The following is a 27,252-nucleotide window of genomic DNA, read 5'->3' as shown; positions in this document are numbered from 1 at the left end:
TAAATCAAAAGGGGTTGATGCAGTCAAGAGCAGACCATCTGAACATAACAACATGAATGAAAATTCTGATATGAATAACATGGTCAGTATACAACTTTTGTCGCGAGATGTTCCATCTGATGTAATTTCAAAGAATCGTAATACCGATAAACCGATCCCCCCTGCGGATACCCTCAATAACTGTCATAACGAAGCACCCAAGTTAATCAGTTGCAAAACGCCGGGGTGTATCAGGGGTGAGATAAGTTTTTCGTCGCAATGCTTGTTGCAACCGTCGTGCACCAATGACAAATTAACTGTTTCTCAGGCCCGGAGCAATAATAATGCATTAATACAAACCGATATCTCTTTGCCAGGAACAGTGTCAACGGCCGCACTGTCCATAAAGGACAACCCAAGGCCAGAAATCCAGAACGAGTCAATAAGCAAGTCTGTAGCAGATGAGTTGCAAAGAAATTTCATACCTGTGCTAATAGATAAACTGATGTCTGCTCTTAATGATCTGTATACCAATATGCAAATCAAAACCGGATGTTTCAAAATTCATAAGTTTTCCAAACAAAATGAACCAGCTAACAGAACCAATACTCAAATCACCGCCCAATCCGCAGAGAAAGATATTTTGACCTCACACAATCCCGCCGAATTGGAATGTTGCCCAAATACTCAGGGAGACAATCACCTTTCAGAGGAACCTCAATTCCCTAATGTAGCAAGCAGCGAAGTCCCGGTCATGAATTCGTGTCAAGCAGCTGAACAGAGGTGCGATCCACAAGTGGAAGCCCACCAAATTAGCATCCTACCTCCAAAATTGACCTCAGTTTCACCATCTGTGCTGCTGTCTGAAAGCAGCCATTGCTCACCTGTCATGAACAAACAATCTTGGGCAAAAATCGCTGCTACCCGTTCTATTTCATCTCAATTAACAGCTAATCAAAACCCTCATTTCCCCAGGACACCCTTTCAAATTAAGAGCCACCCTGCCAATATCAAGGAAAAGTGTCAGGTTAGGATTGGTACCTCCACGTCCTCTATTCTGAAATCGATGAGCATGCCTTCCACCTCCCAGCACAGAAGTCTTTTTATTTCCCGACTGGGGCCACTGACAACTGCTGAGGAAATTGAGGCTGCAATGAGTAAAGAACTGCATACCAAAGTATCTGCAAATTTACTCAAGAAAACGCAAAATTACTCGTCCTTTAGAGTAGTTTGCGAAAGTCGGGCGTTCAGATCTGTTGCATCCACATCTGTATGGCCAGTTGGCACTTTAATCAGACCTTTTTATGAACCGAAAAACCCAAAACCATCCATTTCCACTTCATCTTATGAGCAAAACCGAAAGACGACACAGCTCCCCCCTGCATGACTAACAAATTGTGAAACTACACTAGTGTCTCTCGACAGTCGAAAACCACTGCACCACATGTCCAGCTCCAATCACTTTCTTGCCCCAGCTACTGCTTATAAACATACCGATATGACACCACATAACCCTGCTTTTCAATCACTTTCAATTAACAGGATAATTTCCACAAAGCCTAATCTGTTGAGGTGTTCAAAACAATCTACAAATAGATCAGCACTTATAAAAATTCCCTTTCAACTCACCCTGAGAATTTTCTACCAAAATGTCCGGAGTCTCCGAAATAAGCTTGAAACCCTCGAACAACTCTTGTTGTCCAACAGCATGGATGTAATCTGTCTATCAGAAACATGGCTTCAACCTGACCAGGAGTCAATAGCCTATGCTCCGGCCGCTGGATTTTCATCGTTCTTCACGTCAAGATCTCAATCTAGAGGTGGCGGTGTTGCCATCTTCGTCAAAGATTCCAACCTGAAATTTGTGCACGTCACATCTAGCAACTCCTTATTTTATGAAGCAATAATCATGACTGTGAAGCTTAATGCCTGTTTAATCGATTTAACAGCAATCTACATACCCCCAGCTCCAGATACTGCAACAGTTGACGATGCTACCGGCTGGATAATGAGTAAGTTACACCCTTCAGCTACGCACATACTGTGCGGCGATTTTAATCTTCCACCCTACCTGAGCCCTCTCTTTCAACGACTAATGAACAATCTCTCTCCATTAAAGTTGACGATTATCAATGAGGAGCCAACGAGAGGCACCAATCGCCTTGACTTGATTCTATGTTCTGGAATTTGCAGAGTCGACATTCCACCAGAAACGTCCTTCAATTCAGATCACGACCCAATTGCATTACTTCTTGTTCTGCCTATGCCCAACTTCAATTGCCATAATACTGTTGAAAAGAAAATCATATTCTCTCCGAATTTTCTGGATCCAAAAAAGTGCCTCGAGGCAGCGCAGTCTATTCCATGGCATGTGCTTGATGGATGTGACCCAATCCTCGCAGTTGATCTAATCACTAGATGGATAAATACAGTCACCCTCTACGCGTCAGCTAAAACCGTACACATTTCTCCAAGAACTAGAGCTTGGTGGACCAAAGATCTAGCGTGCAGTTTCCACAACAAACAGTATCTTCACAGGCAGTGGAAAATCTCTGGCACAACCCAAGATCGAATCCTATACTCCAGAGCAAGAGCTATGTTCAACAGACTCAAGGCATCAGCATTAAAGAGATACACTGATGCTACCTTGTCTAAAGGAAAAGCGCCATATTCATCAAGACACAGTCGCATTAATTCAAATCTTGATCTAGATAACTGGATGGACGCCATTTCAAGATTCAATACCAATTCCGCCTCTGCTGAAATTCCTCTCCCAAACTTCCAATTTGCTCCTACTGATGACCTTTCCATAATTTCCATCACAAGACAGCAACTGATATATGCTATTAACTCCCTGCGACCATCTAGTACCGCAGGCCGTGATAAGATACCTCATTTCATAATTAAATGCCTTAGCCCCTATATTCTAGATGCATTACTCTCAATCTACAACTCTATTCTTTCCACACGAGTTTTCCCTGCTCAGTGGAATGAATACTCTGTGAGGCCACTGCCTAAGGTTAAAGCACCAACAAGCCTAAAAGATTTCAGACCAATCTCAACTTCTTCCACCCTCCTCAAACTTCTAGAAAAGGTACTCCTTCTGGCATTAAACAAACAGTTGATGCCACAGAAGCCGAAACAGTTCCATTTCGCAGTTGAGAACAGATCCACCATAACAAACCTCATGGCCGCACAGACATCAATTCTTCAAGCCTTCGAAACTAAATCTGAATTAGCTATAGTGTACGCTGACATTGAAGCTGCTTTTGACAGCCTAGACGTCACAGCCCTTCTCAGACTCCTGCAATTCTTCTTCAGCATTAATGGAGACCTACTAGCTTTCCTCACCGCCTTATTGAAAAATAGAAGTGTCCACCTCACTTTGAAGAAAACCCACTTTACAAGAAAAATTAATGCAGGAGTCCCTCAAGGTGGTGTCCTGTCTGGCCTTCTCTTCTCAGCGATTCTGATTCCTTTCATGAGTCATAGTGATGATGCTCTAATATATGCCGACGATATAAAGTTTCTTACCTTAATCCCACCGTCTGCAAACCTAATGGAAATTACGTCTTCCATCACAGAGAACTTGACCACTCTTTCAACTTACTTGAAGATGTTTGGATTAAACCTTAACCCGTCAAAATCTGCAATAATGACTTACTCATTGAAACAGCAACCAACAATAATTCAACCTTCAGTTTTAGGTACTCTAATTCCAGTGGTTACCTGCCATAAAGATCTCGGGGTATATTTTGATCCGAAGCTGAAATTTAATGATCACACAGAATACCTCCGGAAGCGTTTTAACACCCTACGCTGGAGCGCGAAACAACACTTACTTCATTCCAACGATGCCGCAACCACTACCAGATATCTTCAAGCCACTGTTTATCCGGCTATTTTATATGCTGCTGAAATTTGGGCATCTGCGTCGCCTTCACTTCAAAAACCGGTGTTCTCGTGTGAATACTGAACCCTGAAATGGGCCACAAATAAGCATCGCCGACCCCCTCAATTGAGAACAACTGACATGGCTGAGCAGCTAAATGTACCCAGGATCCCGAGGTTAATTGACAGCAGGCGTTTAATGACTTCAGTAAAAATGTACACAGGAGTAATAAACGCCCCAAACATCTGGGATTTCTGTCAGTGGCACAATCCTACGCCATCCTTGAGGTCAGAGCCCACACTAATCCTCAAATACAACCGGTTGAAACTGTGTAGTCGGTTCCTACCTGCCCAGGCACTCCCCAAAATTCAGGCACTGCTCCGTCTTGGAGTCGACCTTCAGAAATTAGCTACCGACTACAAATACCGTCACATGCTCCTCGAGTGGATTCCATCTGTGGAACTGGGATAATTTCCTCCATATGACGTTTAGTCCTCATTTTTCATTATTACAATTTACATGTTTGTAACTCATAATTTACATGTTTGTAACTCTTAATTTCCATGTAACGGTAATTTTTTTCTTTTTTGCCAATTAATTTCATTTATAATTTCATTTATAATGTAAAACTCCTGGCCATGTCGCCGTGTTGAGTATTATTGTCTCTAGTACATGTCCTGTACTTATTAGCAAAATCCTTAGATGGATAGAAGCATGACTTCAGGGCAGGAGGCAGAGGGTTGTGATAAATGGCTATTCCTCAGGTTGGGTTGATGTAAGAAGTGGAGTTCCCCAAGGATCAATATTAGGACCACTGTTGTTTTTAATTTTCATAAACGACATTGATGAAGGGATAGAGGGCGTGATGTCTAAATTTGCAGATGATGTTAAAATTGGTTGAGTAGTTAATGATCACTGTCAAGCTGAGCTTCTTCAGAGAGACCTAGATAGACTTCAGGAATGGTCAGAAAAATGGCAGCTATGCTTTAATCCAACAGTGTGTAAGATATTACACCTGGGAAACAGTAATCCCAAAACAACGTATTCACTTGGTGGATTTCAACTAAACCCAGTTCTGGAGGAAAGGGACTAGGGTGTTACGATACAGTCAGACATGAAATTCTCTGAGCATTGTAAACAGGTTGCAAGGAAGGCCCATGGTGTCCTATCGATGATCTATCGAACTTTTGCAAGTAGAGATAGGTTGCAAGTAGAGATAGGAACGTGATAATCCCATTATATAAGGCTTATGTTAGACCACACTTGGAATACTGTGTTCAAGTATGAAGACCGCACCTAAAGAAAGAGATCGAGCTTCTTGAAAAGGTGCAAAGACAGGTAACTCGCCTGGGGAGATCGGCAAAAGGGCGTCCTTATGAAGAAAGACTTCGAATATGTGGGTTGCAGAGTTTGGAAACTAGACACCTTAGAGGAGATTTGATTGAGGTGTTTAAGGCTCTGAGAGGCATCAGTAAAATGAATGAGGACGAAATTTTCAAGATTATAAATGATGCTAGAACTAGGGGACATAAATTCAAGTTACGGGGGGAAATGTTTAGATTAGACTGCAGGAAGTTTTATTTTAGCCAGCGAGTTATAAATTACTGGAATAAGTTGCCTTCATGGGTGGTAGAGGCCGACAGTTTGGGGAAATTCAAAGGTCATCTGGATAGTACTTTGGGGTAAGGGAAGCGCATAGGATGATAGGTTTAATTTCCTTTTTTTTTTATGAATTATTATTATTTATTTTTTTATTATTTATTTTTTTTTTTTTGTTTGTTTTTATCATTGTTTTGTTCGATTTTTTTTTTTTTTTTTTTTTTGGCTGGTGCAGCATAAGCCATAGGCTTTCTTGCACCATGCGGCCATTAGTAATACTAATAAATACTAGGAACTCACAAGCACTATCTTTTCAAAAAGAAGATAGCACTTCTGAACTCCGTAAAGCATCGTATTTCAGTCATTGACCGCTATCCAGCAGAATGTCAACGGATGTTGCCTATACGGTTGAACGCAAAAAGAAATTTTTTTTTTGTTCCCTTTTTTCTATTTAGACCGTACAGAGAAATCCACTGGGAAGTGTAACCCTAACTGTAGCATTAATTTGCTGTATTATTTTTGCTGTAAATTTAGTGTTCTTTTCCTAAAAGAAAAAAAAAAAGAAACGAGGGAAATTCAAAACATGCTAACAAGACAAAAACTAATCTTTTCATGATGTCATTGTCAGTTATCATTCATGGTAAAAAAAATATTGTAATACGGATTATTATTGGTCAAGAAAGTATCGTTTTCAGAGATTAAGATATAACACTCACGTCACTTGATCATATCGAAAGAAGCAATAGACTGCATTTTGGTGAGCAGAATTCTGAGGTTATTTACCAAAAATCGTCGGTTGTCATCGAATGACAAAACGATGACAACCGAATGGTATCACGAAATGCTTCTCTTCTTGCCAATTGTTTTAAATGTCCTTCGTTTTTTTTTTTTACCTTTGCTTATTTCTATGCCTAGTTATGGATAGTTTTAAATCGAAAAATTTAATTAAATTGCATTTCAGGATAAGTACTAATTCTTCAATGGTCTCCAGTTTTCTTGATTATCTTTATTTTTAAACCTTTTCTTATGAAACTTTATATGTGCAGATTACAAACGACGAATTATTTTATTAAGGAAGCTTTCTAAGTATATATTTATATATATATATATATTTTTTTTAATTTTGATGTTATAATGGTTTGTGTGTTAAGTTTCAACGTTTTAAGCCTGACAAGGAGTAAATTAATTCATTTAAAAGTAAAGGACTAAGGGAAAAGTAAAAATTACAGAAGTAAACAGGAGCAATACGAGGACTGCAAAGTATAAGCAATTTTATTGTAGAAGGAAAGGAACACAGTGTAAGTTTGTCTTTTGTAACAATTATTGAAAAAAAAAATTTTAAAACATCTTAATTTATCAACAAATTATTCTAAAGTAGAAAAACTTGTATTAACGGGAAATTGTAAGCATTTATGATCTACTCTCCTAACCTTTATGGCTGCGATGGGATGCTTTGTAATAGACAGATAAAATTAAATACAGTATATAAATAGAATTCTTTAGTAGAGCGTGCCTTCTGAATTCTTTTCTACCCTAGGGAAGAAAAGAACTCAGAGAATTTGGAATCACCTTAATAATATTAGCTAAAAAAAACAATGAAATTCTCTCCCCCGCCTCGCTAAGCAAATTAACAGAAAACAGGTTTCATAAAGTTGGCCATCCTCTTATGTTATATTCTTCCCCAGCAGGAAATTCCTAGTCAGATTTATTTATTTTTGTTTATTAAAAATACTCATTCCTTCTTTCAACGTTCAGCTGTGTCCTCAGTTGTTGGTTTTTTTTTTATTATTACATAATTTTCAATGTCCAATTGTGAAATTGTGGGAGAGTGTTGAGCTTTGAAGTTGGCCAGGAAGGCTCACATGGCCTAAGTAAAGTTCAGAAATTTACTGGTAAGTGGTTTATACGTTATTCATTAAGACAAAATAATTTTTCTGAATTTATCCTGGAGCAAAGTAAACCACAAGTAATATATAATATACTGTAGATGTAGATTACCTAATGTACTGAGAAGCACCATACTTCGCTTTCGTGCAATATAAACTCTTCACAATTTTAATTTTTAAGAGGAACATTTTAAAGGTAATTTAATAGTGTTTATTTGATATTTTTATTATTTAAATATTTACTTAAACGTCATTATGGTTTCAACAGATGTGCATAAGGTCGCGGCTAACCGAGGAATTGTCACTGACAATTTACCTATCAGTCAAGTTATCTTGTACTTGCTGTAGCATATAAGTAGAGTCCTCTGGCTGATGGCTATTATTTTCTGTGCTAGACTGGATGGCTGGAAAATGACGTGAGGAATTTTTAATGGTGGTGTAGGGATTTATTAGGCAAATCGGCAACTAAGGCCATAGTGCGCCAGAATTTTTATGTTCTTTCCCCCCCTACACAAAGTAGCTGAACTAGTCGGGCTAGGGCGAGGGTTGCACGTTTTATATTTCTAATACTAGTACACAAATTATGCATTATGCCTGTTACAAACCAAAATTCAGGAAAATTTCATTGGAAGAACCACAGCACAAACGAATAAAAGAAATTTTTCGGGGGAAATGTACCTCCTAACCTATACCGTTTAAAAGATTACATTGTCTTACTTGTCAGTAAATGATGTACAGGAGGCGTCATAAGGATTGTTTTCTGTATGTAGTTCAAAAAAATAATTAAAACTCTCAAAAACGTTTTTCATAAAGCTAATTTTATATTTGCAAAATCTATTTGAAGTAATATTTATTTGTTTTATATTGTTTATTTTCCAATTCACGTGTAAAAATCATACGTAATTATCATCATTATTTTCGTATGGCGACCAGCCTCGCAACAGCTTAGGTAAGTGTGCAAAACTATATTCATTCCGCGCTTTGAGATAAAAATTATAGGGAACTATGCTTATGGTGGAAATTTTTCCCAGCGAGACCTGTCGTAGTCAATAAAAGATGGAATCCATTTGAAAATACGCCAAAAGTATTGCTTCCTCAGCATCTAAAAAACTGGGTTTACTTTTTCCCTCTGGAAAAATCGCAAATCTGCCCTACCATGGAATATTGCTCCCGAACTGGGGCGGTGGCCCCAAAACCTCTCCCAGGCCTCTAGATTCCATTCAGAAGGGAGTGTTCCCTTAAAAATGATGAATATACAAATATACAGCTCTGAAATTGTACAGGTAATGTTGAACAGAAAAGACAGAAATAAATTGGAGTTAGTTTTTTGTACATTTCTTTACAGAAGGCTTCTTCGTAAACCATCACTACTTATAATATCATTGTGAACATTTTTACAATTAAATGATGAGACAAAAGAAAATAATGAGATATATGCACAGAAATTTACAAACTATTTGCCAACTGTTTCCTTTAACATTTGTACATTATTTCCATATTGATAATGATTTCCTCTGAGGTTTTAAAATCCAAGAGTTGAGTGGGAAGTAATTTGAATCATACATCCCTCGTGATGTGTTCAATTAGTAGTTTCTTGAATCGGTTTAGTGAAGTGACATTTTTGATTTTTGCAGGAAGTTTGTTCCAGGTTTAGTGCCTCTGTATTTTATATTTTTCTGACCTATGGCTTTTCTGAAAAGCGGAACCTTCAGGTCGGCTTCATTTCTTAGATTGTAATATATTTCTTCTTCTTCTACGGTTATGAAAAAAGATCTGAAGAGAGGGGAAAACTCTGGTGTCTTCAAAGCATTGTAAACAAAGACCGCCTCGGCTTTCTGTAGCAGTTGATAGATGCTGAGGAGTCACTTCCTTGTATCTCGAATTAGCCAATCCGTTCCAGGGAAGGCCCAAAAGTGAACGATCACATCGATTGAGAATGGAGTTGATTCTCGCAAGGTTTTCTTGGCTGGTGGCACCCCATGAGATGATTCCATAGATGAGGTGCGGCTGAATTAAAGAAAGGAATACTGGGTTTAGTTTTTCACTCTGGAAAAATCGCAAATCTGCCCTACCATGGAATATTGTTCCCACACTGGGGCGATGGCCCCAAAACCTCTCCCAGGCCTCTAGATTCCATTCAGAACAGGACAGTTATGTTTATTAATGACTAAATGAGATAGAGGACCAAGTATTCCCGCCAGTGAGGAAGTTTTCTTTCGTAGGGTTATCATTCGTTTTACCCAACTTAGCTTCTCATCTAGCCAGATTCCGAGAAACTTGGTTTCATTCACCCTTTCAAGTTGTTTTTCTTTGTATGTTAACGTCTAAATCAATATTTTGTGATTTTTTTCGTTCTAAACACCATGTATTTTGATTTTTCTGGATTCGGTATAAGCTGATTCTTTTGAAGCCAATTATGCATCACAGAGAGCAAGGCAGAGATTTTGAGTTGAAGCTGATTAGGGTTCTTTATCTGTGATCAGGATGGAAATATCATCGGCATACGCTACTAGGTGAGAAGATGGAAGAAGAGAGAGAAATTCATCGATGTAAAGAACAAATAGGATAGGTCCGAGAAGTGAGCCTTCAGGTACTGCCCTGGCGAAATAACAGATGTCGGAGTATGATTGATTTGTTCTTACGACAAACAACCAATCATTAAGGTAGTCTTCAAGGAGAAGGTTAATATTTTTCCTCTCAAGCCAAGGTTATTGAGTTTGTTAAGTAGAATATTATGGTTTAAGCAATAAAAAGCTTTAGATAAGTCAAGAAACAGTACTAAAGCATAGTGACCCTTTTCAAGACTATCAATGATCCTTTAGCAATCAAAAGTCAACAATTGCAAGGTCAGTGGATCTTTTAGAGCGATAAGAATACTGTTGTTGATGGATGACCTGATTTACTTCAAGAAAACCCATGAGTCTGCTATGAAGAATTTTTTCGAATAATTTTGCAAAAACTGAGAGTAGAGCTAGAGTTACAACGGTTTCCTTTTGGAACAGGGACGATTATTGCTTATTGAATTGAGAAGGGAATTTACCAGATTAAAAGGAGAGATTGAATATATACTTTAGTGGCGTAATAATTGAGCTAAGGATCTTCATATACCTTCTGTTTCTGCTGCATGTCTTTTCTATAGATAACTTCATGGGCACTGTTCTTCTGAATTGTCATCTATAATTCTCGCTCTCTCTCTTCCAAATCAGTTCGAACACGTGCAGCAACCCGTCAGCATCCTTTTACTGTCCAACTTCAAGCTCACAGAACCTTTCTTCTTCCTCATTTATTCCTTCAGCTTCCCTTTACTGGAACACCATTCCTTCATACGTATTTACTGAATATTACAAATCTATAGATATTCAAGTCTAATATCAACTAGTATCTTCTTTAGTCTTCTCAACCTTCAACTCATGCACGGTACTAAGTACTACAGGGTTTAATACCTCTTGTGCTTGGGGTTTTCATAAAAATATCCCCTTTGTGTCGGAATGGACTGGTCTGTGACACTGGTGAAGACTGATATAAGATTATAGTTCGCAAACGTAGAGATCCGTTTTTGAGTGTCTGAGAGGAGATCTTTCCGACTTAAAACGTGGAATGATTGTGCAGGTGCAAGTATCCGGACAATAGCCAACTGGCTGGCTCAAAAACAAGCCCGTTGAGCCAATCACGGTGGACTCGTGATACTACAGAACGGGAGCACTAAGCGATGGTCGAACAACCAACAAAAGGTCACAGGTGAGACAACCATGACTGGCCGACGCCCGTGGTAAGCATCGCGTATCACGTCTGGGAAGATAGTAGCTACGCAGCACAGTGGCGCAGCTAACCACCCAGTACAACATAAGAATAACAAACCTACATTTACGTGGCCTATGCGCCAGACATTCGACTGCAGTAGCCTATACGAGGTAAAGCCCTCACGAGTACCAATGCTCACTGCGAGATACAAGAAACGGCGCCTTGAGTCGGCACGTCAGAACCAACACTGGACCACCGACATGTTCAATCTGTCGCTTGGTCTCATGAATCCCGTTTATCATGCTCATGGGCGTATCCATATATAGAGAAAGCAACATGAATTCATATCACCTAGATGCACTGTTGGTGTTCGATAGCTCGAGGCGGAGGTTTTATGGTTTAGGGACTGTTTTCGTGGAATGTCCTGGGTCATCTGATCACCGTTAATCAATGGCTCAATGAGAACGCCTACTTTTTTTTATTTTATCGATGCCTTCCAAGTACACTCTGTCTGAATACACTGTCGTGGTAACAGTGCATCCAGACAATTCCGGAGTCTATCAACAAGACAATGCGCCATGCCACAAGGCCCGGTAGGTTATTAACTGGTTTTAGGAACATGACAATGAATTCTTTGCCCTTCGATGATTGCACTCAGCAAACTGAGCATGTTTGGAACCTACTGTAAAAGAACATTCAATGCTATGACTGTCCACCTGAAAATTTGGGGTATTACTGGACACACTGTGCAACGCATGGGTAGCACTACTACAGGATACCTGAAACACCTTATGGAGTCCATGGCAAGACATATACGGACTGTATTACAAGCAAAACGTGATCCCAGGAGGTATTAGGCAGGTTTTGCTAATGCAAAGCCAACTCAGAGTGTGTTCTAGCGGCCTCTCCGGAGAGATACTCCGGGAGAGGCCACTAGAAAAGCACAGAAGTGTGACCTTGGCAGTCCCGCCAACTAAAAATAGTTTACCTTGAGTTGCTTTTTTTTGAAAGGACGTTATCTGTGCATTGTGTCTAATGCTGCCGTCAGAAAGCAAAGAATGGGAACAAATGAGTCAACATCAAGGTTTGTGCAAAGCTGGGTAAAAGTCTCACTAAAACACACGAAATTTTATTAACTGCTTATGGGAATGAGGCTCTGTCTTGAGCGCAAAAATCTAGATTTTCAAGAGTACTGAGAGTATGCAACAAATTATCCTCGAAGTCCACGACCGAAAACAACATGCAACGCCGAACTGGTGGACGAAGTGAACAATTTACTAGCAAGTGACCGATGATTAACACTGAGAAATTTAAGAAGTGAGCTGAACGAGAATAATGAATAGATAAGTTTCATAATTACCACAGATTTAGGAAAAAGAAAAATTTGTGCGGAGTTTGTTCCACACTGCGTGATAGGGGAAAAACTCATGTGTATACATGTATATTCTGTCCCTTGGGGGCTATTTTGGGGGAGATGAGTAAGAAAATATTTTCCTTATCCAAATTTTGGCTTATTTCAGTCTCATTACTCTGCCACACTTGTGCAGATCATTGGAATGAACTGCCGGTCACAGTAGTCGAGGAGAATAGTTCAATAAGCTTCAAAGCAGGAGTAGCAGATGCAGAAGAAGCGGTCTTCTGCATCTGCTCTTTTTTTTTTTTTTCTTTTGGCAGATGCAGAAGACCGCTTCCATACATCATTGAGCAATTATAATAATAATAATTTTTCAGGGCTATTTCAATTGCGACTGAAATTCTGAAAAGAGGAATTTTCTATTAAGTTTCTATTATCGCAGAAAGTTATGCTTTTAACGATTTCCTTTAATGAGAGGACGTTTTAAGTTAAGAATCACAATCCTAAAACTGCACAACCCTAATACTTCTGTGGAACAAATGGATCGTCATCAGCCATTAATTGGCCTTTGACCTAGTCTATCGGAACACATCTTGTGTCCTCCACAGATGTTGATATATCTCTCTACAAGCAAGAGTCCCGTTGCTTTTCGCTCTATTGTGCATTTCGGAAATATCTGGAGAACTTTTAATGAGCCGCATAATTGCTACTGGCTCAGCTTGAGAACGGAGGCCAAGTCAGCTTTCACCAGCTAGATCTGTGCTTCGTCTAAAGCTTCGCTCATTTCAGGGGTGACAAGTTAGGAGTAAAGCTATATATATCAGTAATTTCCCTGCGTCATTTCTCTTGCGTTACGAAACGCTGATTTATTCAAACAATTTATTTTCCTACGACTCCGCATATAACTAATTGTAAGATTACTGTTTTCTTGAAATTGTCTGCGTGGGGTAGCACTGTGGTATCGTCACAGTCCTCACCACATCGGGTGGAAAAGGCCCGGGTTCGAATCCCGTCGATGACGTGAGAAACTTTAATGGGCTTTTTTCACTCCGTGGCTGAGTTAGTCGGTCTCAGGTGTAGATAGCAAGGTTTTATTTCCCCAGAAACTGGGGGTTTTCTTCCAGCAAAACAGGCCAATTGACCACAGAACACACACAATTTACAGACATAACACATAAACGGGTATATGTAATCATTTACGGGAGACCATAATACAATATAATAATTTCTGTTCTTGAAATTATAATTCGATATTTATTCTATGCATTACACAACTTTTTTAAAACTTGTGAAAAATTATACAAAATACAGCTTAGGGGTATACAATATACACTTGTTTGTTTGATGACAATAGGTTAGCTATCAATTCAATTTGATTAGGAAATAGATAAATCCTTACACTTATGATCTCAAAAGCTATTGTCACGAATTGACTCGGTATTGCACTATAAATTACACTCCATACTACTCTACGGTATCGAACTTTTTTTCCTTTTTTTTTTTGTTAGTTGTTGGCGCATTAGCTTCTGTGGCCATATTGCACCTCACAAAGTTTTTGTATTTTACTATGATCCAAGCCCGAGGCGGGATTCGAACCCGCGACCTTTGGGTTGCCAGGTAGGCACTTTATCCACCTGGCTAGCCCGGTCGGCAAGTATTGCACTACAAATTACGGTTCAACTACCAAATTGAACATCTACACCTTCGAATGAGTCGAAATCGCTGGATAGCGAAACAACACCTTCTCTATCACAAACCCAGACCGCCATTTTCTAATGCGTCCTTTACGGTGAAGAAATGTGGAGTTCTGCAACCAAAATTACATTAAAACAACTAAAAGCTGCCGAGTTTTGGTTACTTAAATGGACCACATGGAAGTCTCAGATACCTCCTCAGCAGCGAACCACAGCGATGGCCACGGCTCTCGGTCTGGAACGATTGCCAGTGAAGATGGAAGAGAGACGCTTAACTTACACTGTGAAAATGCTTACGGGAAAGATCTCCGCCTCCAATATCTGGGATGTTATCCGCTGGAGAGTTCCACCTCCTGGGCTGAGAATAATGCCACAGTTGTGCTCGACCCATGGGAGACTGGAGAGGTCTGCGAGATTTCTACCCAAACAAATGTTAACGATGATACAGTCACTGGACGTGGATCTGAACCAGTTTGCCTCTGACAAGCAGTACAGGCGAAGGCTCCTCACGAAAACACGTGATTTTCTCCCCACCCAGTAGTGAACTGTAGAAAACTATCCATGCCACTACTTGTGAACCTCGAATCCTTTAATCTAGATGGATGGGGACCTGGCTCATATGGTATCCATTCCTGGATTTTATTTTAGTGATTTAGTTTTGGCTATTTTATTATTATCATTATTAATTATTTTACTCTATCTTTCTATTTTATAATATTAAAGAAATAATAATAATTTTCTTTTTATACTCCGCGGCACGACAACCAAGTCAGTAGGGTTTACAATAAATCGTCAATACAAATAATTATCGTATTTAGCAGTCACGAGCTTGAACCCCAGTCCACTCAAAGAACGCATGCTATGCACTCTCGCTCCTGACCACTCGTCTACGTCAGGCCCTTACCCATTTGAAATCCCTGGCAGCATGTCATGATGGGTATATTGTATCGTATCTTTACGTACAATCATTAATTAATTTGTTAAAAAATAATGTCCTTCCATCTATTTGTAATACTTTCCACCACTTTATGGATTAAGTGATGGATTATGTTCCCTTTATAGTGATCATCAGTGGCGTAGCTACCATGTAGGCAGGCAAGGCAAGTGCCTCCGGGCCTGGCGTCTTTGGCTGTCTCCTGTTTTTCCAATTTTCATTAAGTAGGGGCCCGAACATGTTCTTTGCCTCCGGGCCCGAAAAAGGGTAGCTACGCTACTGGTGATCATAATCACGAAGATAGGCGGGAAAAGGCTGAGGACATGTACGATCCCCCCCCCCCGCCTGGTTCAGCTGAATGGATGACCATTCTGGTAACCAAAATGGCCAGTGTTTGGAAAACGTCCTGGCTACCACTCCTTTCACCATACTGAACACCATACCAAACCAGCGATCAACTTTTTCCAGTACCATGTGGAAAACCAACATTGACATAAAACTAGCTACCACTTCGATCTCCGGGAAAATATCCAACTGGCAAGTGCATGATCAATTTCTGACCACAGGGCTATCATCTCTGACCTGTGTCAAGATCCTTGGATGCAACGACACCATACCAGCAAAAGTAGCAGAGATATTCCATTGCAAAGGAAATTGGGACGTGTTTTCTGCCACTTTCCAGGCATCCCTAAACCAACACTGCAACAGCACAGACTGGGACCCCAATCACCATCAAAAGAAACTCACTGAGCTATCATCCATGCTTGTGATATCTCCATGAAGAAGAATCCCTACCCTACTGCCATTCTCTGGTGGGGTCCTGACTTGGATCACCACCGCCGCTCTGTCCACGCAGCGCGAAAATCCTTCGCGCCCGTTCCACCTGGTCTTCCCCTGAGGTGGAAGTCCTGTGAAACAATTACCGCAGGGTAAGGAATCAATATACTGCCCTTATCACACAACGCAAAAACAAGCTTGAGAAAGACCGGCTCCACAACCAGAAATAATCCCTGGGGAGTCTGCTGAATAACCATTAATAAACTCCCTGCAGGTGAAATAATAAACTCACCCACAAGGAATTATGGCGAATAATGTTACCCCACAAAGAATCGGTGTTAAACATACTGGATACTCTCTTCACTAAGGTAGCTACACCCATCTCCCAACAACAGAATGATATATGCTTCCAAAATAACCAATATCAAAATCAGCAGACTGAGCAACCATTCTGCCTAGATAAGCTTCAACAAGCCACACTCAAGCTGAAAGACAAGACGATCCCGGGCAGGGAAATCACTGAAGCAGAAATGCTTAAAACAATAGCTGAAATCAACCCACACTGCCGTCTCAACCTATACAATCACTGTCTTGGCACAGGAACCTTCCTCACTGTTCGGAAGACGCCAATGTTCGACTAATTCTGAAACATCCAAAAAAAAAACCGAAGATCAGCCTAAATCATACTGCCCCATTGCACTTTTTTCTACCCTGAGCAAGTAGTACGAGGGTCCTCTACATCTGCGGCTCCTATCTTGCTACGAACAGGTAGGCTTGTCTTCAGATAAACAATTTGGCTCCACAAAAGGGCGCTGCATTGTGAATGCTATCCGACAGATCATAAATGCTGCCGAGGCCTTCTACATAGACACTGCAAAGCCCGAATACCCTACAACCTCTATAAATGCATACAAGATTACTTGTCAGACAGGAGCAATGTTGTGTCTTCATTATACTGCTCACGCTCTTGTCCATTCTGCAGAGCTCCGTCCTTGGGCTGTTCCTGTGCAACATCGTACTGGACGAATTTTTCAATCGAGATATAGAACCAGTAAATGCTCAAGCCTACGCGGATCATTTAATCCTCACTGTGACTGGGAACTCCAGAGAATCGCTCGAGACCTCGGTCAATCAAGCCCTGCTGATCCCCAGTAGGTTGCTGGAGATTTCAAGAGCTGCTGGGAGTCGTCATGGGCTGTGTTAGGGAAACTAAGAGTAAGAACAGGTACATGTATACTTGCATGTACACCAGTTCTAGGAGTATAGTAAATAAATTTTGATGAATTTGAAGTGCATCAAAGGCAGTTATTGTTGGGGTATCAGAGACATGGTAACACACAGATAGAAACAGTGTATAATTGGAATTTGGGCAGTACAATCTATACACAAAAGACAAACAGGGTAGGAAGGGAGGAGGGGGTTATGCTGTTAATTAAGAAACAGATAAAATTTAAGGAAGTGCACACAGTTGATATGGGTGGACAGTGCAACGTTGTGTCAGTTTGGTGTGACATAAGCACTAGGAAAGAGGAAATGAGAGTAGGAGTGTGTTATAGGACTAATGACTCTGATGAGTACAATGAACAACTGGGCAGAGAGTGGGCCAGTAAATAAGAAATGTCTTGTAATAGGGGATTTTAACTTTCCACATATTGACTGGAACTTCTGGGTTGGTCACTCGTACGCTAGCAAGACTTTTGTGGATTTATTGGAGGATTGTTTTCTACAGCAACATGTTCGAGGGGAGTAATACTCTTGATTATCAGCGGTGATCATTCATGCCTTAAGAATTTGCAGATAAAGGAACCGCTGGTGACAGTGATCAGTGTACTGACGTGGAATTTACTTAAAGAGGTAACTACCATCAATGGTAAAGGGAACGGTTTTTGTTTTCGTAAAGGTGACTACAGTGGGATCAACTTATGATGTTCAAAACAGCTAATTCTAAATGGGAAGCCATCAAGGAATTAATCTTGGAAGCTACTAGGCTTTTCATACCAACTAAGAAATACTGTTCAAGATTTAGACCTAAATGGATGTTAGATAAACTAATAAGGTTCGTGGCAGAGACGATAAATGTGTGGAATGCATATAAATTATCAGGAGACAGAATCCTATGGCAGGTTATCAGGTGACACAAAAGCCTATCGCAAAGGAGGTTAGGCAAGCGATATCTGATTCCGAGAAATCCTTGGCAAAGGATGCAAAGAAAAACAACAAAGATTTCTTTACTTGTGTAAACTCTAGAACGAAGGGGATGTATCAGATTGGTCCACTTGATGTTGGTGGTTCGACTGTTGATGATACTGCTCAGATGGCTAACAAACTGAATGAGTATTTTGCATCTAAATTCATACATAAGGAATTCTGTAAGGGAGGGGAAGACAGAAGTTTACTAAATGATTTTTTAATCATTTAGTCTCTGCTGACCCTAGCCTGGCTAGGGCGAGATACTGACCCTTATTCTCAGGGTGGAATTTCTACTGATAACCTAGCTTGGCTGGGTAGGATTCCAATCTGCCATATAGCAGTCCCACAGGCCTCCCTTGGCGTGTGACTTTTCTTCCACCCTCTCGAGAATTTCCCCTCCCATGCTCGCCTATAGTTGAAAATCACCACCTTCTTTCGGAGGATGCCTTCCTCTACACTTTACCCTAACCCCCCCCCCCTCTGTACTCTCTGTAGCTCCCCACATTCTTCTTCTTCCCCCCGGTCTCCGTTCAGGAAGCTCAGGCGTCCCTGACGGAGACCAGCCAGAGAAAAACGGGCAGCCTGGCTACCTCCTAGCGGTGTGTGCGGACAATGTGCAGTTCCACTGGGGGCACTGCGACCAAATGCCAGGACACAACAGAACCCAACACAATACTACACATTCAACATAGAAGGCTTTTCTGGCATTTACAGTAGTACTGTATTTCTTCACAGCGTACATATCGCGCAGATATGGAAAACCACACGCGACGCCTGACCCTAACTATGCACTTGGGAAATAGCAATCCCAGAATAAATTATACACTTGATGAGTTTGAATTAAAAACAATAGAGGAAGAAAGGAGATCTGGGAGTTATAATACGAGCAGATATGAAGTTTCCTGAGCAGCGAAATCAGGCAAACAGGAAAGCCCATGATGTCCTCTCGATAATTTATCAAACATTATCCTATAGAGATAGGGAGATCATAGTCCCACTGTACAAGGCGATTGTAAGACAACATCTGGAATACTGTTTAAGTATGAGACCTCATTTGGAAAAATTACATTGAGCTTCTTGAAAGAGTCCAAAGACGGGCAACTCACATGGTGAGATTAGCAAAAGGGCAACCGTACGAGGAAAGACTCAGATTAAGTGGGCTACAAAGCTTGGAAACCAGGCACCTCTGATTGAGGTTTATGAGGCTCTCAGAGGGGTTAATAAAATAAACGAATGCGGAATTTTCACTGGTATAAAGAATTCTAGAAATAGGCAGTATACATTCAAATTACCAGGGAAGAGGTTTAGACTAGATTGTAAGAAGTTTTCTTTTAGCCAGCGAGTCGTTTATTGCTGGAACAGGTTCCCTTCGCAAGTAATTGAGGCTGACAATTTGAATAAATTCAAAGGTCAACTGGGCAGTTAATTATGTGAAGAGGGAAGCAAATAATTTGTATTTTTTTATCTATTGGGATTTTTTTTTCCGGCCAGTTCAGCAAAACCCTGTGGCTTCTATGAACTATATAATATTACTATTACATTAGTGACCTAAATAATATAATTTACCTCACCATCTGCCAACATCCCCTGGCTCTTGGCCAAGTAGGATTGTGTAATTGCACCTGCATTAAAGATTAATTAATAAGGCTTCCCTGCTAAATATGTACGCTCCACTTGCCCAAAATGGCCGCCCTTACATTTCAAACAGGCACACATACTGCCATGAATATGGTATCCGCACTGGTACCAGATAAACGGAATTGTCAACAATCAATGCTCAAATTTCAGTCAAACTAAATAATGAGTATAAACTACGTACCACGGGATCATGAGTCATAGTTAAATATAAATCAGAAGGTTAAAACACACTAAACGCAAAACTATTGACATTTGAAATGTCTGGTGCCTGGATAAAATTAAGTTCACCATCGACATCCGATATGTGCTCTCCATAACATATGACTGCCCCAAATATACATATATCTTTGCCTTTTGCACACATCCATATAAGAATTGATGAATCTGAAAAGACTTTTTACCATTACGTTTCTTTTTTTAAATCCCTCACATTTTTTTTTTAAATTTCTTCCTCTTTGTTTATGTTATGACCAGTAATGATATAATAAATTTTCATTTATTGCAACTACAGCAAGCTCATCACAGCTAGGGGCATAAATTCAGTACAAAGGAGACAAATATATATATAACAAAAAAATACATAGCATATTCTATATATACATTAACAATGAATATGAATTATAATGATCAAAAATATATATTGCAGAACATCAGATTTGGCTCTCGGATGTAGTTACTGGGTTGCAGGCAGGCATCTGTTTGTATTTCTCATAATTTGTTTGGAAATGAGACTCCTGCAGGCTTCAGAGTTGAGCAACCTCTTACAATCAATGTTGTGATAATTTATGAGGTGAAGGGATGCATTGGGGAACATCCTGTCCATTTGTTTTAGTCTGGAGAGTTTGGATTTGAATTGTTGTTGGTTTCTTGAGTTTTCTCTGTTGGTGGGAGCTATTATGTTGGTTAGGTTTGGTGAACTGATTGCAGAAGTAATTAACTTTGCAAGAAGCATGACTCCAGACTCGTTGATCATCTGTATCAGAGGCTTTGTTTTTAAGTTTTTATAAAGTTGTTGCCTGGATATTGTACGGGGAAAACGAAGTTTATTGCTCAGCCATCTAAGAACCCAATACTTGAGGGCAAGGAATTTTTTTACAGTAACTTGAGGAGCACCAGACCAGATTTCGGAGGCATAAGACAGAATGGGAAAAATGCATCTCTGAACATGGTTAATGACTGTTTTTCTATCTTGAATCGTCGCTGTTTCTTGCTTGATCAGCCATTTTGATTTTTGAATTTTTTTAGCAACATATACATAGTGAGAATTAAATGAAACATTTTTGTCAAAAACAACTCCTAGGTCTTTGTGAGCATATACGTTGGGAATTGAAACATTTGCAATTTTAATTTCTATGTGGTTTGATTGTTTCTGTAAGGAATAATAGTATTACGCTCAGCTGAAGGTCACTTCAGAAAGCGCTGTTCCCGGATCTTTAGATTTCCTTCCTTCCCCCATCTTCCTCCTCTACCATGGATGTTTAAACAGCAGCTATTTATCGTTATAAAAAAGTCTGACATTTTCTTAATTACTTGGATAAATAACTAGACGCATACGGCTAAAACTTGCGATAACGTTCACCATATAAGGATACGCAAAATAACTGATTTAAGCTAAAACAAAATAAAGAATTAGTATAAAATAAGTAGCATGATTATACCTTATAATGATGACCTGTTTCTTCCAACAGATAAATTTCATATTTTTGGTGAATATTCTCAGAATCCTGCTCACCAAGATGCAATCTTCTACTTCTTTTGAAATCATCCAAGTAAGGTGAGTATTATATCTTAATCTCCTAAAACCGTAATTGATTAACCAATAATCCGTAGTACAGTACTTTTATCAAATAAATATCAAAATTTTCTTCAAAAAAAAAAAAAAATCAAGTTTAATCAATCAATAATTAGCCGGCCTCTGGAAAAAGGCAGAAACTGTGCAAGTTTTCCTCAATCACGCATAGTCAAGCTTAAGAATGACTTTGTCGATGAAATATACCTTCCAATTCCGAGAAAAATGTTGTAATAGTTTCAGTTAAATTCCATCAGAATGGAACCGTTGTAACGGCTTCAGTTCCATTCTGATGCATCAACTACTCATCATTACACATACAGGGAATTACACCACTGACTTTAAGAACGACAACGTTAAATCTAGTTTTCTATAATGACCACTCTTATACAACGTGAATATTAAGATATTTTATTTAGCTAATAACTAAATCCCTGTACATTAAAGGTAAAGTTTCGGGAACCTTGCCGGAACCCATCTTCAAACCATATATAGCTCTTTCCAGCCACCTGCTTGCCGAATATCTCAATTCCGACTACGCATTCTGGAATTCAGAACTGAGACAAGCAGGAGGCTGACAACAGCCTATGTATGGTCTGAGGAAGCGTTCCAGCAAGGTTCCCGAAACTACCTTTAATATGCAGGAATTTAGTTATTAGCTAAATAAACTATCTTGATACTCACGTTGTATAAGTGGTCATTATCGAAAACTAGATTTCATGAACAACCACAACGTAACTTCCTTCTCTAATTATATCAATGTCAACATTGTTCCCGTTTAAAAAAGGATCCAAAGACAAGTTGAAAACTACAGACCGATTAATCTACCAAAGACAGCTTCTAAATTTTTTAACAAAAACAACTCTCTGAATTCTACTCGCATAATATTTCTAAGGATAGTTGTTTTTTTTTTTTTTTTTTTTTTGAGTTTTTTAGGAGCATCGGCAAATAAGGCTATGTTGCTCCGTGTATACTGTCTGTAAATTGCGTGTGTTCTGAGGTCGATTTTCTGTTTTGCTGGACGAAAAACCAAAGTTTCCGGGAGAAAAAACCATGCTACCATCGCCTGAGACCGTCTAATTCAGCCACATTGTGAATTCTAATGATAGATCCGTCACTAAATATCAGGGTGTGGCGTCAAAATTGAGGAATTAGTTATGATTAGCACTTCTTTCGGTCGAGTTAGACAAGCTTCAGAGAAGGGTGGCTAGTTTTACTGCAAGATCTTACACTTTGGGAATAACAATCCCAAAATAATTTAATGCATTTGGTGCGATTGAATTTAAAAAAAATTAAAAGCATAAAGTAAATGATTACTCTACAAGACAAGATTTTCTCCACGGGCTGATGGCACTTCCAGGCCAATCCTGAAAAATGTCCCACTACCTCCTTTATTGAGCCAAGAAGGTAAAGAGTAACTAATAAAAAGAATACCAAATAAAAAATTAAACGAAAAATTCTTTTTAGAGTTCTGTTTGTGGTAACGCAAGTGATGCGCCTCGGGATAATCTTTTTTTTTTTCACAATTGCAGCTTCAACAAACATATATAATAGAAATGTTAGCCATTCTCGCTCATCCTCATCCACAAGCATAGTGGAGTGTTACCGTCCCTGCCGCAGAGAGGGTACTTCACTACTAGCTAAATATTATAAATAGACTCTGTACCCTTTTAAAACATTTGAACATAAATAAATTCATAAAAATATAACTCTTCAGTTAAAAATGCAGTCTTTACCGTAAAGCACAAAATCATGTATAACTATTTACATATATACAAATAATTTATATTATTTATATTTCTTAAAAATTCTTTCCTTCATGAATGAACAGCATTCACGAAGTCACGCAATACTACATAAAATCTTAAAAGAACCTATGCAGTTCAAATTCATCAGTGCCAATTTTCTGTATTAAAACATTCTCTACATCACCATATAGTGAACAATGCCGCAAAACATGGTTCACATCACACCCTCTGTGTACCCACAAGTACAAGAAGAATCCTGAATGACTCCCAATCAGAAAGTCTGCTCTTTAGTCCATGTCCAGTTACTACGAGTATAAAAGTAACAAATAGGAGAAATACACACTTATCCCACTTATCCAGGAGACTCATACACTTTACCCCTGACCCCTTCCCAATCTACTCTCACCATTCTTCTAGTTTTTGAATATGTAACTTTTGTTCTCTTCCTTAGGTGCCTTACATGGAAAACCTCGTCTTAAGCTCTTTATTCCAACTGCTTTCTATATCTCCAGAAAGCAATACTACTACATTACTACATCATCAGTGTCAGCAACTGGTTCACAAAACCCCATTTCCTGCTCCAACAACTCATCCATAATATAATCCAGGAGTAAGGCCCACTATTGAACCCTCTGGAGCTCCTCTAATAACCTCTTTTTGTACAAAATGTTGTACAAAAAGTCTTATTTCTAATGACCTATGATGGCAGTAGTCTCTCATGACTACACAAATTAATAGAACAGGCCACCATGCTCATTCTTAAGAAACTTTCCCACTACAACTCATCAAATGACCCCTTACAGTCAATAAGGGCATTCAAGGCATACTTGCATACGATAGATTCAGCTGCACACTTTCAACCAACGGAGTGATAGCACACTCAGTCTATCTAACCCCTCCAGAAACCAAATTGTCTAGAACTTAGCACTTTCTCAACATAATGCTTTTCTATTCTTGCAATAAGCATTCTTTCTAGTGATTTCCCTAAGACTGACAGCAGAGTCACTGGTCTATATGAACATGGAGCTGCTTAGAAGGGACATAACTGCTGCTTTGTCCAGAACTTAGCACTGCTCAGTTGGTAGGCGGTAGATGACTTCATCAACCGGTGAAATACCACCACTTTGCTTATAGCAAGCTTGAAGTGGTGAAACCCATGTTTAGTCTCTAGAGCAAAGTTTCCGGCATCCCCTCCCCTACTACTCCTTCAACCCATGTACGGTACTAAGTACTATAGGTTGATACCTTTCGTCTTTGGGGTTTTCATAAAAAAATAAAAAAGACATGAATAGTATCTTATGTAGGGCTATACTTGAATGCTAGTTCAATTCTGCCTTGGTATCATGTGATGAATAAAGAACTCTGAAAAAGGCCAAAAATGTGTATAATGTTATGTGTGTGTAGTGTGTGTGTGTGTGTTGTTATGTTGTTTCTGGCCACTTGCCGCTGGGAAGGCGATCACCTGGAAAGCTACCCAGTGTCCATCTATACCACGAGGAGGCGAGCCAATTCTACTGTATCAAAAGCGATGTCTTCATTCAATCGAGTATGGAAAAACATCTGATAGGACAATTGTGGAAGAAAATCGAAAATGGCTGAAATACCGCTGGACACTGAAAACACGATTGTAGCCCTAAAACATAAAACTACTGCCGCAAAAATACCTGCAGAACTTAATATTAATCAACAATCTTATTTCTAGAAAAACAGTTCCGCGAGAACTTCATAAAGCTGACATTTATGGCAGAGCCGTTATTGCCAAGACACTCGAAACTGATTGTAATGCTGGAAAGAGGCTGCAACGGTTCATCAATTATTCACTTTTTGGTGTTAGGAGCACCAAAAATTGAATAATTAATGATTAGAAATATTTCATATTGTCAGAAAAAATTTTTACAATGTCAGAGAGAGAGAGAGAGAGAGAGAGAGAGAGAGAGAGAGAGAGAGACACTATGTTTATCGAATGGTAAGCGGATCATCCTGAGTGTTCTGTGTCAACCGTCAAACATGCAGTAGAATCAACAATGGTTTGGACAGCAGTATCTTGGTATTCTTTGTTCCGTTCAGAGTGGCAATAGTATCATCGCCACTCTGAACGGGCGATGATACTAACTTTGATATTCTTTGATATTTTGATATTATGAATATCAAAGGATACTACCTTTGATATTCTGAGGTGACCAGGTTCATCCCATGGTCAAGATGATAATGCTCTAATATAAACAGCCAAATGTGGATGTGTCCAATCCTCGTTTGAGTGCAATGAAACTGTCCCTAAACCAACCAAGACATCTACATCTGGTTTCCTCCACCTTCATCACTCAAGCAGCTTGAAACGTTTTTCCATGAAGAATGGTCCAATATTCCTCTTCAGACAGTTCAAGATTTACCTGAATCTATTCCACATAGAATACAAGTTGTTTTAAAAGCAAAGGGTAGCCCAACACTATATTAGTGCATACCTGTAACTGTTATCGCAGGTGTTTCCATTATTTTGTCTACTCAAATGCATTCCTCTTCTTAATCTGCATGTACCCCTCAGTGTCTGTTTCAGTTTGAGTCCTCTATCTCCTAGTCCTCTAAAATGATCGCTAAATCCTCATAAAAAGCCTCCTTGTCTTCGTCAGCCTGGGATTACACCAAGGCACTGCCTCTTCAAATTTTCAGCAACCCCTCAATGAGGTGCATGAAGCTCTCAACAACAAATCGGTAATAGTTCCTGACTTTTCACCATCAGGCAGTAATCCATTCGTGCAATTTACTTGCAACTTCTTCCTCATCAACCTGAGAAAAACTTCGCAAGTCAATCGACCTTACCGCAAATCTCTCGATGACACATAGCTTATAGCTCATTATAATTCACCTGACTGTCAACACTATAAGTTATACAATGAAGGTCGCTAGTAGTCCCGCCATCTTTAACCTACCACATTTTAATATTCTTTATCAACACTACAGAACAAACAGTTATGTTTAGCCTCCTCTAAAGCGGAAGAATAAGTTGGCAGCTTTCCTAACACGTTAACCATTTGCAACCAACGTCCCCTCTAACATTTCTCCATGTATATCTGATTCCGAACTTCCCCATGTCAGAGAATTTGCATTCGAGTCAAGATAACCACACCTTTATCAGGCCAGCGTCGCACGTCACTTATCAATACACATCAAATATGGATGCATTGACAATAGAGGCTTACCAGGTAAACCATTCAAAATTCCCCAATAACTTGTGCACATGCACCATGCATGAAACACATACCCAATTAGGTTACAACGAGATTTCCATTTCTAACAACAACAGTTGCCTGACATTCTCGGCCATACTGGACTATTTTTATCAATCAACAAAAATCCTTTAACTTCACCTTTAATCACGTACGTTTCCTTCAGGAGGTGAGCAACATAATACTGTTTCTGCAGATATTTAGACAGCTGTATAGAGATATTATAGAACCTTTTACTCCAGTTATTTTTAAACCCTTATTTATATCCTGAGGTACTAGTCTAGTTTTATACACATCATAATTTCTCTTAAATTCAGCCCAGCTCTTATCGAATGGCCAAAGGCTTATAGAATGGCTAAATTCTTGTCCATCTCGCTTACAATTAAAGCACACAAAACACTCTCAGCTATCTTTTTACAGTCTCGTTACACGTCTCTCCTCACCGCAGTAGCCACATGTAATTTTCTCTTACAATAACGGCCACGTGCCCATATCCCAAGCACGCACTTTGGTACAATAAATATATACTTCACTCGAAAGGACGACCATGAAAATAAATTTTCTTTTCTTTCTTAATATACTAAAACTGCAATACAAATAAAGAAACCCTCATCAATATAAACGTTTTAACACACTAAATTCACTAATTCAAACACAAACCTTCAATTCCTAGCCAAGTCTCTTGATCCCCAGTAAGGGCACGGAAATTCTAGATTAACCTTTTCTTTTGTCCCTCACTACACTTCAGTCTTTCAGTCAGCTCTTCTCAGCCGACCAGGGATTCCCCCTAGCCGCCCAGCCCAGGCT

At 39.4% G+C, this 27,252-nt stretch overlaps 1 protein-coding gene across 1 annotated transcript in view; it reads left to right on the top strand.

The window, feature by feature from the left end:
- The window catches only part of LOC150079332 (corticotropin-releasing hormone receptor 1-like), a 370,784-nt gene that overhangs the window by 296,795 nt on the left and 46,737 nt on the right, over positions 1-27,252 (top strand). The window contains exon 8 of the mRNA XM_090382673.1: positions 21,373-21,458. Within this exon, the coding sequence (XP_090238799.1) occupies positions 21,373-21,458 (86 nt within the window). The remainder of the gene's footprint in view (positions 1-21,372; positions 21,459-27,252) is intronic.

Source organism: Mastigoproctus giganteus, chromosome 10, assembly GCF_048544385.1.
Source record: "Mastigoproctus giganteus isolate SK-2022 chromosome 10, ASM4854438v1, whole genome shotgun sequence".
In the NCBI taxonomy this organism is placed as follows: Eukaryota; Metazoa; Arthropoda; class Arachnida; order Uropygi; family Thelyphonidae; genus Mastigoproctus; species Mastigoproctus giganteus.
The sequence above is the reverse complement of the archived record's forward strand: the minus strand, read 5'-3'. Positions and strand labels throughout refer to the sequence as shown.